This window comes from Phacochoerus africanus, chromosome 5 (genome assembly GCF_016906955.1).
Source record: "Phacochoerus africanus isolate WHEZ1 chromosome 5, ROS_Pafr_v1, whole genome shotgun sequence".
Taxonomy (NCBI): domain Eukaryota; kingdom Metazoa; phylum Chordata; class Mammalia; order Artiodactyla; family Suidae; genus Phacochoerus; species Phacochoerus africanus.
This window is the reverse complement of record NC_062548.1, coordinates 44231090-44246106: the sequence shown is the minus strand read 5'-3', so window position 1 is coordinate 44246106 and position 15017 is coordinate 44231090. Positions and strand designations below refer to the sequence as shown.

The following is a 15017-nucleotide window of genomic DNA, read 5'->3' as shown; positions in this document are numbered from 1 at the left end:
AAATCTCCCAGGACTGAAGGCTCCCGGTTGTGAGCTCCTGGGAGTATCCCACCAAAAGTGTTGGCCCCAGGGATTCTAATGAGTGTGTGCTGGGGCTGCAGGCTGAGTGGGAAGATGGGCATAGGGGCTGGACTGGAAGTTGTGTTTACACAGGCGCTCAGCGGCCTCTCCAAAAGGCCCAGCATTGTGGAGTCTGGCCCCATTCCCCACAGCCAGTGGCCCTGCCTCTCTGGGTTCCCTACCAGCTGCTGGCTCCTTCCCTCTCTCCCTCAGCTCAGCCGCACACGGGAGTCCTCAGTTGGCTCAAAAGTGGGTACCTTTTTTTTTTTGGTTTTTAGGGCCATTCCGTGGCATATGGAACTTCCTGGGCTAGGGGTCCAATCAGAACTACAGCTGCCAACCTACACCACAGCCACAACAACACCAGATCCAAGCCACATCTGCGACCTACACCACCGCTCATGGCAATGCCGGATCCTTAACCCACTGAGCAAGACCAGGGATCAAGCCTTTATCCTCATGGATGCTAGTTGCGTTCATTAACCACTGAGCCACGAAGGGAACTCCCACAACCAGGTACGTTTTTTTTTCGTTTGTTTGTTTTTTGGTCTTTTTAGCTATTTCTTGGGCCACTCCCGCTGCATATGGAGGTTCCCAGGCTAGGGGTCGAATTGGAGCTGTAGCCGCCGGCCTACGCCAGAGCCACAGCAACGCGGGATCCGAGCCGTGTCTGCAACCTACACCACAGCTCACGGCAACGCCGGATCGTTAACCCACTGAGCAAGGCCAGGGACCAAACCCACAACCTCATGGTTCCTAGTCGGATTTGTTAACCACTGCGCCATGACAGGAACTCCCCACAACCAGGTACATTTTGATGCTTTCATTTCAGAGCAGGTGAAAAAGAAATAACGTGGAATGACCCCTGATGAGGTCAGAAAAATATCACGTGGTTTCAGTGAAGCAGCTGCATTTCCAGGAAGCCAGCCAGGGCACACAGGAGGGAGGAGCAAGGCAGTAGCACCCCTAAGCCATTTCCTGGTCTGGCCCAGCCTGAGTCTCAGAGCCAGAGAGGAGTGAGCTGGGCTCCCTTCAAAGGTGAGGGCACCATGATGGACCCGGGGCCTGGGAGAAAGCCGCTCCAAGACGCTGGGGTACAACATGGGGGCCTGTGACTAGGGATGGGCCAGCAGGCTTAGCCTTGGAGAACGAGTGGGGTCTCTGTGGGGATGGAGGGTGGGGGAGTGGGAACGGTGGCGAGCAGGCATCAGGGCTTCACTTTAGAAGGAGCAGCAGGAGGAGTTCCCATTGTGGTGCAGTGGTTAACAAATCCCACTAGGAACCATGAGGTTGCGGGTTCGATCCCTGGCCTTGCTCAGTGGGTTAAGGATCTGGCGTTGGGGTGAACTGTGGTGTAGGTCACAGACGCGGCTCAGATCCCGAGTTGCTGTGGCTCTGGTGTAGGCTGGCAGCTACAGTTCCAATTCGACCCCTAGCCTGGGAACCTCCATATGCCACGGGTGCAACCCTAAAAAGCAAAAAAAAAAAAAAAAAAGAGGAAGGAGCAACAGCGGACAGCCAGGGTCTGCCTTGGAAGGTGGGCCTTTGAACAGGCTGATGTTGGGGGAGGTGTTGGGCAGGGAGTGGAGAGGGAGGGGGAATCTGAGCTGCTCCTTTCTCTGCATCCAGCAATCCCGTGCCAGGATCTCCTGCCAGAGGATCGTCGGCCTCAGGTCAGCTCCAGGCTTGTCTCAGGTGCAGGTTCTCGGAACGAGAGGGTCCTGCCAGAAGCAGTGAGACGGGGGAGGGGGTGTCCACATCTCAGATGAACCTGCTTGGTGGACCAGAAAGGGGGCTGATCAGGGGGCTGCTGGTAGTTGTTCCCAGGTGACCTGGAGTGCAGAGGAGGGGGCCCAGTGGCCAAGCTCATGGCCAGAAGGGGGAGAGGGCAGCTGGGGGAGGCTGAGAAGGATGGGCAGGCGGAGGGGGTGGAGGGGGCGGAGGGGAGGGGCTGGGCTGGGGGAGAGAGTTTCCTGAGGTGGGTCAGGGGACTGGGAACCATGAGGCCTGAGCCCCGGGGGAGCGGTCACCAGGCAAAGGCCGGAAAGGCTGTCTTCCCTCCTCTGAGCTCCGGCTTCCCACACTGTCAGAGGCCCAAGGCCCCTGGTGGAGCAAAGCTGTGGGGGGTGAAGGTGGGAGCTGCCGTGATGGTCCTTGTGGGGCCAGGGAAGTTGACTCGGGGGTGGGAACCCCCGAAGGCAATGGGCCCTGCCTAGAGTCCTGAGATGTGAGCATCCCCAGGCCTGCAGACCAGGTTCTGGGACCTCCGCAGACAGCACAGAGGCTGGGACCTGACCTTGTCCTCTGTGGAGGGGGTCCCGGGGGTCGTGGGTGGAATCAGAGTGTGTGGGAAGGAAGGTGACTGCGCTATCCCCCCAACCGCCCTGCAGGGGTGAGCTCTGAGACCTTCCTTGAGAAGATGGTGGCAGGAGAGGTGCCCTCAATTGCCATCAGCCTGGTGAGAGACGAGTCCCCCCCCTCGCAATCGGCCAGGCCTGACCAGGCCCAGCCACCAGCTAACAGGATGGCAGCAGGACCCTGCGTGTTTCCATGACAAATAAGGGCTCCATGGGCCTAAGTGGTTGGGGCGGGGGGGGGGGGGGGCACTGGTTCCCCTTGACTGAGATTCCAGGACACTGGGGATAGGGCACCCCCAGCTACAAGCCAGGAGCTTTGGGGGACCCTGTGAGACCTCTCACCTCCATCCCCGCTGGGGCTCCAGGCCTGGCTAGAGCTGTGCTTGAGGAGCCAAGGGGACTCCGGCGCCCAGACCCTGGAGCCCACACGTGGCTCACCTGGAAGTGTTGCCAGCAGCCGTCCTGCCGTGGGTGCCATCACCTGTCCACTTACTGCCTCCTCAAGGCGCCATCGCCATGACCAGTGGGGAGGCAGGGCTCAGAGCGGCCAAGTCACTGCCACCAGACTGTCACTGCAGATGGTGGAGCGAAGCCACACCTGTCCTGGAGCCCATTCTTTCTACTGAGCTTGGGAGACGGGGCCATCTCGAGTGTCCCTGTCTTTTCTCTGGTGCCTTCCCCCTGGTCAGCCTGGGACCCTGAACCCCACAATCCTCTCACTCTCTCCATCCTGTGGGGCCACTCTGGTCACCCTGCCCCATTTTCCCCCATATAGAAGGTGGCTTATACGTCTCTAAAAATAGTGGCTACGGGCTCTGCAGTGTGGCCTGCTGCGATAATAGCAGTTGTCGGGATCGCTGGGGTCGCCGGGGTCGCCGGGGTCATCTTATATCAAAAAAAGGTCAGAGCAGAGCTGTGATGGCACCTGAGCTGGTCCCGGGTTGGCAGGGGGTGGGGTGGGGGTGCCTGAGTAAGAGGGAGGCCTGAGCATGATTTGGAGGGCACAGGTAAGGTTGGGAGAAGGTGGCAGGAGCCCACCCTCAGCCTGGAGGCCTGATGGCCCCAACTAGTGGGCTGCCCTTGTCCCCCCCATGGTCAGTGCTGGGCCTGCCTGACTCTACCCACTTCTCTTGCAGATGAAAATGCACAATAAAACAGAATAGAAAATCCATTGACAAGAATCATCTCCAAGCCCCGGACAGACAGGAGAGCCCATGCTCCTGGGGACAGATGTGCTGTGAGGGCATGTGTGACAATTTGGGTATGACCAAAGTAAAAAACGTCCTGGAATACACATGTATTGAGTGCTTACTCTGAGCCTGAGTCTTTTCCAGAACTGGGCTCTGAGTCTCGGGTTTCCAGATCCTTCGAGGCCCAGCTGCGACCCTACCAGCCCCCACCTGGCCCGTCCATGAGACTTGGACCAGCACCTGCAGGAGTCCAGGGGTACTTGCGGCAGCAGCTTTAGAGCAAGAAGAGGGAGGCCAAGGAGAGGGCTGTCAGGGGAGTGGCCATCACGAGAGGACGTTGTCTGCAAACAGGAGGACGAGCAGCCAGAAAATAGGGGCGGCCGGAGGGAGGGGTCCGCGCGGCGGGGGAGGGTCGCGGGGAGCGAGGGCCGGGGGCGCCCTGCGGGAGGGGCGTCAGCTCCGAGGATGCTGGGTCCCTCCGGCCGCCACCGGCCAAAGGTCCAGGAACACAGCCCAGGCCCCGCAGCTCCCCGCTCCGGAGCCACCCCGGTCCCCAGCGCCCAGGGTGGTGGGAGAAGGACAAGTGGCCGTGGCCGTGTGCGCTGTGAGTGGGGGCTGGACCCACGGGCAAGGGCTGGACGGATGGACTGGGGCAGGACCTGTGGGCGTGGGCGGGACCAAGAGCGGAGGAGGGACCAATGGCGAGGGCTGGACCGAGGGGCGGGGGCGGGGGCGGGGGCGGGGGGCGGTGCCGGGGGCCAATGGCGAGGATGCTGCGTGCTCGGGAATGCAGCGCGGAGCGGGGTCAGTGGCTCCGGTGAGCGTAAAGGCAGTTGTTCCCTCGGCTCCCTCGGGAGATCGACGGGGACGAAGCAGGCCTTTGAACAACTCTTCCAGCTTCCTCTGCGGGGAGCCGAGGTCAAGCCCGGGGGAGGTCAGGCGGTCTCCGTTGAACCCACCTTGTCCCGGGAGAGCCCCGATCAAAACGCAAAGCCGGGCCGCCGGACAGCGGACCCTCGGCCCCCACCGCGCCAAAGCCGAATCCCGGCAAGGTCCCGCCCCCTCGCGGGCCGATTGGTCGGGCCTCCGCTTCGGCTCCACGCCGGGAAGACCCGGAGAAGCGGAGTTGGTCCAAGGAATGCCCCCCCAAGCCCTGTTGCGCATGCTCGCGCCGTGACCCCAGCTTGAGGTGACGGCCCGAACAGAGGCGGGGGCCCCCGGCACAGAGGCTGAGGGACCTGCCGCCGCTCGGTCTCCGGAGACGGAGGGCCCCGCTGCCGTCGCCGCCCGGCCGGTTCCCGGTGAGGACGCGCCCCGGAGGGTCAGGGAGGGTCTCGGGTCCCTGCCGGCCTCTCCTGGGGGTCCCCAAGGGCTGCTGATGCGGGAGGGGTGTCCCCCGGCTCTGCATCCCAGCGGTCAGGCCGCCTCCTTGTCCTTCACCCGCAGTTCAGCTCCTTTCTCCTCGCTCCTTCTCCCCCCAACTCACCCAGCCCTGGGACTGAGCCCTGACACCCCAAATCAGGGGACCCCGCCTTGGTTTGTCTTGCCTTGACCTTGTCCTCCCCACCCCAGGACCGCCCCCACCCTGCACCCATCCCAGCCTCGTCCCATCCCTGTGGCTCTTGAGATCCTGGCACGGATGGCAGTCGGAGGTCTGAGATACTGGGGCAGGGAGACTTGGGCGGGAGGTAGATGGTGGGAGAGCAGAGAAGCCGGGAGAAGGGGCCATTGGGGCGCAGCATAGACACGTCTAATGACAAGTTACAGTGGGTAAGTAGAAGTAACTGATTCCAAGCCAGGTGATTCGGGGAAAGGAGATGCCATTACATGAAACTCCCTCTCTGGAGACGCTCTTCTCTGCACACGATAGGGCAGCAGTTCATCTGGGTCTTAGCACTGCTTTGAAAAATCTCCCTGTAGGGATGTGTACCCGCAGACCTATCCGGGCCCAGAAGCCCCCCCAAGGACCACATGGGACAGTGATTATGGAAGAGGCAGCTGTCGGTATCCCTGGTAACTTTTGAAAATGAGGACTTCACCCTTGCCTGCTTGCTATTGAGAACACCTGCTCCATTCGCTGCCACAACTGTTATCCAGGCGAACCAGTGCAGAGAGGGTTTAGGGTAGCTGGTAGTCAAGGATGCAGGTGTGGGTGACCATTGATGGTATTTTTCTCCCATGTGTAGGACGGTAAGTCCACTGCCAGGCAGTGATCAAGGGATTGGACCTCATGTCAGCTACCTATGGCTGTCTTAAATTACCACAAATTCAGTGGATTAAGACAACACGGCTTGGTAGTAATCTAACAGTTCTGAAGGTCAGAGGTCTGACCTGGGCCTCCCTGGGTTGAAATGCAGATGTGGGCAGCGCTGTATTTCTGGGGACTCCAGGGCCCCCTGGCTCGCAGCTCCTCCCTCTTTTTCAGGGCCAGCCATATGGGGTCTCTCCTCTCTCCGACTCTGCTCCCATCATCACACCGCTTTTTCTGACCCTCCTGCCTGCCTCTTCTTCTTTTTAGAACCATTGTGATTCGACCCACCTGGATAATCCAAACTACCCTCCTAGTTTAGTAGCCTTCATGCCATCTGCCGCCTGAACGCCCCCTTTACCATGTAAGGTACATATTCACAGGTTCCAGGGATCAGGACCCAGACATCTTGGGGCAGGGGGGGGGGATCAGTTGGCCTCCCAAGGTGTTCAGAAGCTCCTGAGAATTTTTTTTTTTTTTTTTTTAGGGCCACACCCATGGCATCTGGAGGTTCCCAGGCTAGGGGTTGAATCGGAGCTGTAGGCCGCCGGCCTACGCCAGAGCCACAGCAACGCGGGATCCCAGCCGCGTCTGCAACCTACACCACAGCTCACGGCAACGCCGGATCGTTAACCCACTGAGCAAGGGCAGGGACCGAACCCACGACCTCATGGTTCCTAGTCGGATTCGTTAACCACTACGCCACGACAGGAACTCCAAGAATGTAAACTTTTAAGCGTTTTGGTCTTTTTCATTCATTCCTGCTTCACTTCTAAAAATTCTGTTAATTCACTGAACTTTTATTGAGTAAAAATTTAATTTTCCAAATATATGTTGTCGACTCAAAATAGCTGCCTCTCAGTTGTACCAGTCACATGTCAAAAATCAACTGCTAAGGAGTTCCCGTGGTGACTCAGGCGTCAATGAACCCGAGTAGTATCCATGAGGATGTGGGTTCCATCTCATGGTTAAGGATCCGGCATTGCCGTGAGCTGTGGTGTAGGTCACAGACGGGGCTCAGATCCCGAGTTGCTGTGGCTGTGGTGTAGGCTGGCGGCTACAGCTCCGATTCAACCCCTAGCCTGGGAACCTCCATATGCCACGGGCGCGGCCCTAGAAAGACAAAAACAAACAAACAAAATGCTTATAGTTCCTGCTCTGGTGCAACGGGATTGACGGAGTATTGGGAGCGCTGGGATGCAGGTTCGATCCCCCACCTGGGCCAATGTGTTAAGAATCTGGCTTTGCTGCAGCTGTGGCATAGGTCACAACTACAGCTCAGATCTGACCCCTGCCTGGGAACCTTGTCTCGTGGCCGCCAAGAAAGAAAAATAAATAAATAAATCGCTGGAAGGTCAGGGATGAATCCAGAAAAGAGACTGATCCAGTCCGAAGGACTCTCCACCCCTGTTTGTGGAGTGGCTGAAGAACAGTTCTCCTATGAAGCAGAAATTAGAAACTTCTTGGGAGTTCCCGTCATGGCGCAGTGGTTAACGAATCCGACTAGGAACCATGAGGTTGCCGGTTCGATCCCTGGCCTCGCTCAGTGGGTTAAGGATCCAGCATTGCCATGATCGATGATGTAGGTCACAGACGCGGCTCAGGTCTGGCATTGCTGTGACTGTGGTGTAGACCAGCGGCTACAGCTCCGATTGGACCCCTAGCCTGGGGACCTCCATATGCCACGGGTGTGGCTCTAAAAGGACAAAAAGACAAAAAAAAAATAAAAATAAAAAACTAGAAACTTCTCAAGCAGAGAGACCCTGGCATCGTCAGCGTTCACAACGTATCAGAAGCAAATAGTGTTCTGGGGGTGGAGCAGTCCCCGAGTGTGCTTTTTTTTTTTTTTATAACAGCTGCACCCACAGCACATGGAAGTTCCCAGGCCAGGAACTGAATCCGAGCTGCAGCTGCAGCTGCAGCTGCCGGCCTCCACCACAGCTGCAGCAACGCTGGATCCTTGAATGCATTGCGCTGGCCAGGTATTGAACCCAAGCCTCGGAAGCCACCTGAACCGCTGCAGTCGGATTCTTAACTCACGGTGCCACAGCAGGACCTCCCAGGACTGTGTTTTTCGCAAGAATTTCAGGTGATTCTTAGGGACCATTAAGCTGGGAAACCACTGGTTATAGACTTAGTTGCCCTTTTTTTTTTTTTAATTACTCAGTGACTTTTATTACATGTATCGATGTACAAGAGTCGTCCCAACCCAGTTTTATAGCATTTCCATCCCAAACCCCCAGCGCAGCTCCCCACCCCCCAAAGCTGTCTCCTTTGGAAACCGTAAGTTTTTTGAAGTCTGTGCGTCCGTATCTGTTCTGCAAAGAAGTTCATTGTGTCCTGTTTTCAGAGTCCACCTGTCAGTGATAGCGTATGACGTTGGTGTCTCGCTGTCTGACTGACTTCACTTAGCGTGATAATTTCTGGGTCCATCTACATTGCTGCAAATGCCATTCTTTCTTTCCTGTTAATGGCTGAGTAATATTCCACTGTGTATATATACCGCCTCTTCTTGATCCACTCCTCTGTCGATGGGCATGTAGGTTGTTTCCATGTCCCTTTTCTCAACACATCAGTTTTATTGAGATAATTTATGTACCACTCAAGTCACCCTTCACAGTGTACAATTCAATGGCATCTAGTAAGTTCGCAAAGCTGTGCAGCCATCACCACGGTCGGTTTTAGAACATTTTTATCCCCCAGAAACCCCACATGAACGAGTCACTCCCCACTCTTCTGGTCCCCAGCCCTCCCACCTCCAGCCCTAGACAACCACGGATCTACATATTTTTCTACTCAATAGATTTTCTATAGATTCCAGCTCATTTTATTTTATGTATCTTTTTTTGCTTTTTAGGCCCGCACGTGCGGCATGTGGAAGTTCCCAGGCTAGGGATTGCCTCTGCCAGCCTACACCACAACTATAGCAATGTGGGATCCGAGCCACATCTGGGACCCACACCACAGCTTGAGGCAATGCCAGATCCCTAAGCCACTGAGCGAGGCCAGAGATCAAACCTGCATCCTCATGGATGCTAGTCAGGTTGGTTACCACTGAACCACAATGGGAGCTCCTCCAGGTCATTTTGGTGCAAATGGAACTGTAATATGTGGTCTTTCCTGACTGGCTTCTTTCACTTAGTTAATCTTTCCAAGATTCATCCATGCCACAGTATGAATTTTTTAAACTCTCAAATAATCTCGTATGAATATACCACATTTTATTTATTCATTTATCTGTGGATGGATATTTGGGCTGTTTCCATTTTTTCACATCCATGCAAAGAATATTCATGTGCAAGGTTTTATGTGACATCAATTTCCATTCCTCTTGGGGACACAGCTAGGAGTAGAATTGCTGGGTCATGTAGTAATTCTGTATTTCACCTTTTAAGGAATCACCAGATTGTTTTCCAAAGTGGCTGCATTATTTACATCCCTCCCAGCAGCGTATGAGGGTTCCAGCTTCTCCTCATCCTCACCAGCATTGTTATTGCCAGGTTTGGGGGTTTTTTGGTTTTTGGTCGTTTGTTTTAGTATGTCCCTCCTAGGCGTGTGAATTAGTATGTCACAGTTCTGCATTTCCCTCATGGCTAGTGATGTGATTACTGGCCATTTGCATCTTTTCTTTGAAAAGAGGCCTATTCAGATCTTTTGCCCATTTTAAAATTGAGTCATTTGTCTTCATACTATTGAGTTTTAAGAGTTCTTTGTAAATTCCAGACACAAGTCCCTTATTAGATATGTGATCTGCAAAAATATTCTCCCATTTGATAGGTTGCCTTTCACCTCTCTTTTTTATTTATTTTTATTGTATTTAAAAAAAATTTTTTTTTTGGTCTTTTTAGGGCCACACCAGTGGCATATGAAGGTTCCTGGGCCAGGGGTCGAATTGGAACTATAGTTGCTGGCCTACACCACAGCTCATGGCAACACCGGATCTTACTCTTAACCCACTGAGTAAGGCCAAGACTCGAACCTGTGTCCTTATGGATATTAGTCAGATTCGTTTCCTCTGAGCCGCAACAGGAACTCCACCTTTCAACTCTCTTGATGGTGTCCTTTGACTCCGAAAAGTCTGACGTTTTGATGAATCCAGTTTATGTGTTTCCTCTTTGGTTGCTTGTAGTTTTATTGCATTAAAGAAAGCTTTACCTAATCAAGGGTCAGGAAAATATGCCCTTTTTTTTTTTTTTTTTTTAAGAGTTTTATCACCAGCTCTAACAACTGAGTCTACAATCCATTTTTATATTTTTGTATGTGGTGTGAGGAAAGGGCCCAACCACCTGGAGTTTTGTTTTTTGTTTTTTGTTTTTTCTTTCTTTTTTTCTTTTTTTGCTATTTAGGGCCACACCTGAGGCATATGGAGGTTCCCAGACTAGGGGTCCAACTGGAGATACAGCTGCCGGCCTCACCACAGCCACGGCAAGGCCAGATTCCAGCCGTATCTGGGACCTACACCACAGCTCACGGCAACACCAGATCCTTAACCCACGGAGCGAGGCCAGGGATCGAACCCGTAACCTCATGGTTCCTAGTTGGATTGGCTTCTGCTGAGCCAGGACGGGAACTCCATCACCTGGAGTTTTTCCCCAGACCAGGGACCTGTGGGCTGGGGACCAGGGATGTGTATCAGGGCCAATCAGAGTGTGGGGGGAGGGGCCTGTGGGTGGGGCTTCCCATCATAACCCTTTCCTGCCCAGAGTGGCTCTGCCAAGGGAGGCCCTAGGCTTGTCTTTTCTGTGGGACCCCCGTGTCCCCCCCAGGTCCCCAGGACCAGAGGTCACCCCTGTGAGGCAGGGCCAGGAAGGACCACATGGGAGGCACAGATGTTGGCTTGTCCAGGGGCTGGACCAAGCCTGGGAGGGATAAGAAAGCATCAGTTCCAGGGGCGCCTGTGGCCAGGGGACTTGTTGCCAGGAGGCATTTACCTGAGGCCACACCCCCTGGAGGAGGAGGTCCTTCTGTCGCAGTTGAGGGGGCTCTGATTTTATGTCTCGTGGTCAGGGGAGTGAGGAGGGGCACTTGCAGGGGAAAAGACACCCCAGCCACCCGCTGGGATTGCACCGCAGGCACCTCTCCTGGATGACAGGGTCTTGAAAACCCACGGGGTGCTAGGCGTGGACACCTCAAGTCACAGGCACTGGAGGGCCTCAAAGAAACCGACCTGAAAGGCAGCCGGGGAAACGTGTCCAGGGGGCAGAGTCTATGCACGTTGCTGCTGCCCGGGTCCTAGACACACCGGATGAGGTATCTACCGAGGCCTCCATCTCCTTTCTCGGCTAAACTGTAAACGGAAAAAGATCCCGCCACCTGCCCCCCACCCCCAAGAGACAAAACAGCCACCCCACACGGACACCCCCAGGCCGGGGACCAGGCCAGCCCTGCCCCTGTCACCCACCCTTTCTGCTTCTGCAGACCTGCAGCCAGGAAGCCCTCAGGGACCACAGCTTCTCTGGACACCCACACAGCCCTGGCCCCACTGAGCTCAGACACGAGGTCGCTGTCCTCCTGGGACCCCCTCATCCCTGCACTGGGTGGCCCGCGGCCTCTGGCTGGGGATGGGGGCTGAGTCTAGCTGTGAACCCAGAGGCCTGCCCGAAAACCCCTCAGCCAGGCTCCCCCTCGGGGGTCTGCAACGTGACAGAGAGTGCCCAGCCCATGCTGCCTGTGACAGTGTCTGGTTGAAGGGCACCAGGCATTCTGGGAGGGTCAGTGACCTGAGCTCACGTCCCCAAAGGGCGTTTCCCCCACTCTCGGTGCTCAGGGAGACTGGTTCCTGCTATCCTGGACGAGGCACACCGGAGGCTGAGTGGGGCCGGCTCTGGACCCACCTCGCCCCTGCGGCCTCTGTGTTCGCATCTGTAAACTGGGTTGGTCAGAATGAGCAATGTCCCCAAAGTGCGGCTGAAGGTTACGTGGGAAACCCCGAGAACAGACCAGCCCATGCTCAGCACCTTTGGGCCTGGATTCCTAGTAACGCACAGCCACCGGCCCCTGGGTCACTGCAACCTCCCCCCAGAGCATTTTATGACAGGGAAAGCAGGTTTGGCTGGACTGAAGGATGCCAGGAGAGCAGAAGCCCTGGCCAGGGCTCTGTGGCTCCATTCAGGTCCCTCCCTGGTGTGTGTGTGTTGCGGGGGGAGCAGCCCCTTGTGCCCCGACCCCCACCCCAGACTCCTCTCCCTGAGCCCAGGCCCGAGGGCACCTCCACTGATGGGCCTCTGTCTCCTCCCCTAGGACGGAGCCCTGGACGGCCAGCTTCCTGCCGCGGAGGGGGCACAGAAATCCTTCTGCCGGGGCCTGAGCCTGGCCTGGGGGACAGGCCCTCCGTCCCGGAATGCCCCTTCCCGAGCCCAGCGAGCAGGAGGGCGAGAGCGTGAAGGCCGGCCAGGAGCCCTGCCCTGAGTCCCCTGAGCCGGGCACAGATGTGGTTCCCGCAGCGCCCACGAAGCCCAGGAAGTTCTCCAAACTGGTCCTGCTGACGGCCTCCAAAGACAGTGCCAAAGTGGCTGGGGCCAAGCGCAAAGGCGTGCACTGCATCATGTCCCTGGGGGTGCCCGGCCCCGCCACCCTGGCCAAAGCCCTGCTCAAGACCCACCCCGAGGCTCAGCGAGCCATTGAGGCCGCCCCCCAGGAGCCTGAGCAGAAACGCAGCAAGGTGGACACAGGTGAGGCCCGGGTCCCAGCGAGCAGGGCGTGAACAAGACCTTCTTGGAGCCAGAGGTCCCCTGACACGGGGGCAGCCAGGGCACAGACAGGCTCGGCTGGCTCTGGAGAGTGTGTGCTGTGGACGTTTTGCGTGTGTGCGGGCCTCCGTGCACGTGTGTGCTTGTCTGAGGTTCCGTCTGTCTACATGTGTGTTTGCCTCAGAGGGTAAGTTCGTGTCGGTTCTCATGTGCCTGTGTCCTGGCTCTGGTTCTCTCCGTGCTGCTCTTATGTGTTGAGGTGTTATGTTTTCTCATGAGATGGGGGTGTCCTAGAGTGCTCTGGGGCGCCCCAAGGCACCCCTCAGGCTCCGTCACCTGCTGGATGGAGCTGTACTCAGGGAATCAGGGACCCGGAGCCTGGAGGCCCCTCTGCAGCAAGCCTGGCCCCCCTTGAGCACTTGCTGTCCTGCTCCTGGCGCCTCCTACTGTCCACCTGCCTCTGCCCAGGCGCGGAGCATCCTGTCCTCATGCTCTTGAAGAGGCAGGGCTCAGGGGAACCAGGTCACCGCCCTGAGGCTACCAGCTAGGTCACTGCAAAGGGGGGGGGCACCCAGCCCAGAGCCCATCACCCACTGAGCTGGGTGGGACAGGCCATCTCCCGGGACCCTTCCACCCCGAAAGAGACCTCTGCTCGCTTCTCAGGTCTGCCTGGGCTCTGGAACGTGTGGGCCCCACCCCCTCTGGCACCTTTGGGAGAATGAGGACAAAGCCACCTTTCCTCACATGGAAAGATGGGGAGCAGAACAAGGGCCGTGTCCCTGCCCCACGGGCTCCCCTGGGTGGGTGCTCTCATGCTGCCAACGTCCCCTCCACCTGCCACGCCGTCTTAACTTCTGGACCCTGTCCCCGGCCTCCCCGCCCCCTGTCCCATCTGAATGGGGCAGCGGGGACAGCAGGAGCAGCGGGGGACAGTGGCTTCCTGATGCTCAGATTTGGCCCAAAGTTTCCTGGAAGGAGCCTCTGCGCCCCTGGGCCAGGGGCCTGTGGGAGGGAGCGTGTCTCTGAGGTCTGCAGTTAGTCCTCCAAGCCGGCCAGCAGCTCCCCGGCCTTGGCAGTTGGACCGTGTTCCTTCGATGACAGCCTAACCCACGCCCTTCTCTTCCAGATGGAAAAGAAGACGGAAGCATGGCAGGGGAGCCTGTCCCCAGCTCCTCCTCGGGGGGCCGGGAGGAGTCTGCTGTGGGCCCCTTGGTTGTGCCTGCCATGCCGGGGGAGGCCCCGTAGCCCTGACAGCAGAGGGTGTGTCCTTGCCGGGTCACTGGACGGGGCTGCCAATTCCACACGTTCCACTGGGTTTCTGCCTGGGGCCCAACCGTTTTTACGTTCAACACTAATTTTTTTCAGATAAGCATAATTTACTTTTATAAGCAGGACAAAAATTAAAAAGAGAATAAAAGAAGCTGTATACTAGAGCCTATCCTGGATAGGTTTTTTTTGTTTGTTTGTTTTTCTGTTTTATTTTAATGGCCACTCATGTATCCTATGGAACTTCCCAGGCTAGGGGTCAAATCAGAGCTGCAGCCACCAGCTTACACCACAGCCACAGCCACGCCAGATCCAAGGCACATCTGTGACCTACGCTGCAGCTTGTGACAACGCCAGATCCTTAACCCACTGAGGTTCAGCCAGAGATCAAACCTGCGTCCTCATGGACTAGTCGGGTTCTTAAGCCACTGAACCACAACGGGAATTCCAGGGACAGGTTTTTTTAAAAAATCCACGATTCTGGGTCCTTTGAGGCCCCAGCTCCAGCCTCAGTACCCCTCGGGCTTCCCCACCCCCCATCAGCCCTGACCTGGCCCTTGCCGGGGTGTCCTGGCCCGGGCCATCTCTCAGACCTGGGAGGGCTCTCCAGGGCCTCCATCTCCCAGGACCTCACACGCCTGGAAAACCAGCTTCTGATTCAGAGGTTAAGCCGGGTCTCTGAGGTCTCCAGGGTCTACTGCCTCTGGTTTACAGTTGTGAGCCGCTGGGAAGCTGGTTCCCCCTTGCCCCCCACCCCGGCTTTCCCTTCAGACCTGTCCCTGGGAGGCCTTAGCCTCTTCCTCCCTGCTGGACCCTCAGAAAGCTCGCCTGGGAGTTCCCGTCTTGGCTCAGTGGTTAACAAACCCAGTTAATATCCATGAGGACACGGGTTCGATCCCTGGCCTCACTCAGTGGGTTGAAGATCTGGTGTTGCCGTGAGCTGTGGTGTAGGCTGGCAGCTGTAGCTCTGATTCAACCCCTAGCCTGGGAATCTCCATATTCTGAGAGTGCAGCCCTAAAAAGACAAAAAAAAAAAAAAAAGAAAGTCCCGTGTTCCCCCCACCCCCAGAAAAGGCTTTGGCCTCAAGTTCTTCAGCCCATGTGATCGTCATTCTTGGAACACTGCCATTGGGCAAAAGGAAGTGGATTATTTTTTATTTATTTGGTTTGTTCATTTGTTTGTTTGGCCATGCCCAGGGCCTGCAGA

The 15017-nt window shown here is 56.6% G+C and overlaps 1 protein-coding gene across 12 annotated transcripts; it reads left to right on the top strand.

Annotated features, from left to right (window-relative positions):
- The first annotated feature begins 915 nt into the window (after positions 1-915).
- On the top strand, positions 916-13989 carry FLYWCH2 (FLYWCH family member 2). Of its 12 annotated transcripts, none has more exons than XR_007134989.1 (9): positions 931-1098; positions 1690-1733; positions 2451-2518; positions 3193-3318; positions 3554-4211; positions 4505-4908; positions 5180-5620; positions 6126-6224; positions 7712-7741. XR_007134989.1 is itself a non-coding variant. In XM_047780795.1 (6 exons), exons 5-6 carry the CDS (start codon positions 12196-12198, stop codon positions 13787-13789), a joined length of 450 nt encoding a protein of 149 aa, XP_047636751.1. In that variant the 5' UTR covers positions 4766-4908; positions 5180-5259; positions 5528-5620; positions 6126-6224; positions 12096-12195; the 3' UTR covers positions 13790-13989. The 12 variants fall into 12 exon arrangements, 7 of the variants coding, with proteins under 7 accessions (XP_047636751.1, XP_047636749.1, XP_047636752.1 ...); XR_007134990.1 differs by lacking the exon at positions 7712-7741 and adding an exon at positions 6343-6373; XR_007134987.1 differs by having other exon boundaries at positions 916-1098; positions 5180-6224; positions 7712-7743.
- Positions 13990-15017: the final 1028 nt, after the last annotated feature.

What these genes read in the sequence shown, in the direction of transcription:
- FLYWCH2 (XM_047780795.1), top strand. Translation starts at nt 12,196, where the DNA reads ATGCCCCTTCCCGAGCCCAGCGAGCAGGAGGGCGAGAGCGTGAAGGCC. An exon ending in ACGCAGCAAGGTGGACACAG is followed by an intron (nt 12,527 to 13,670) that starts GTGAGGCCCGGG and finishes CTTCTCTTCCAG; the next exon opens with ATGGAAAAGAAGACGGAAGC.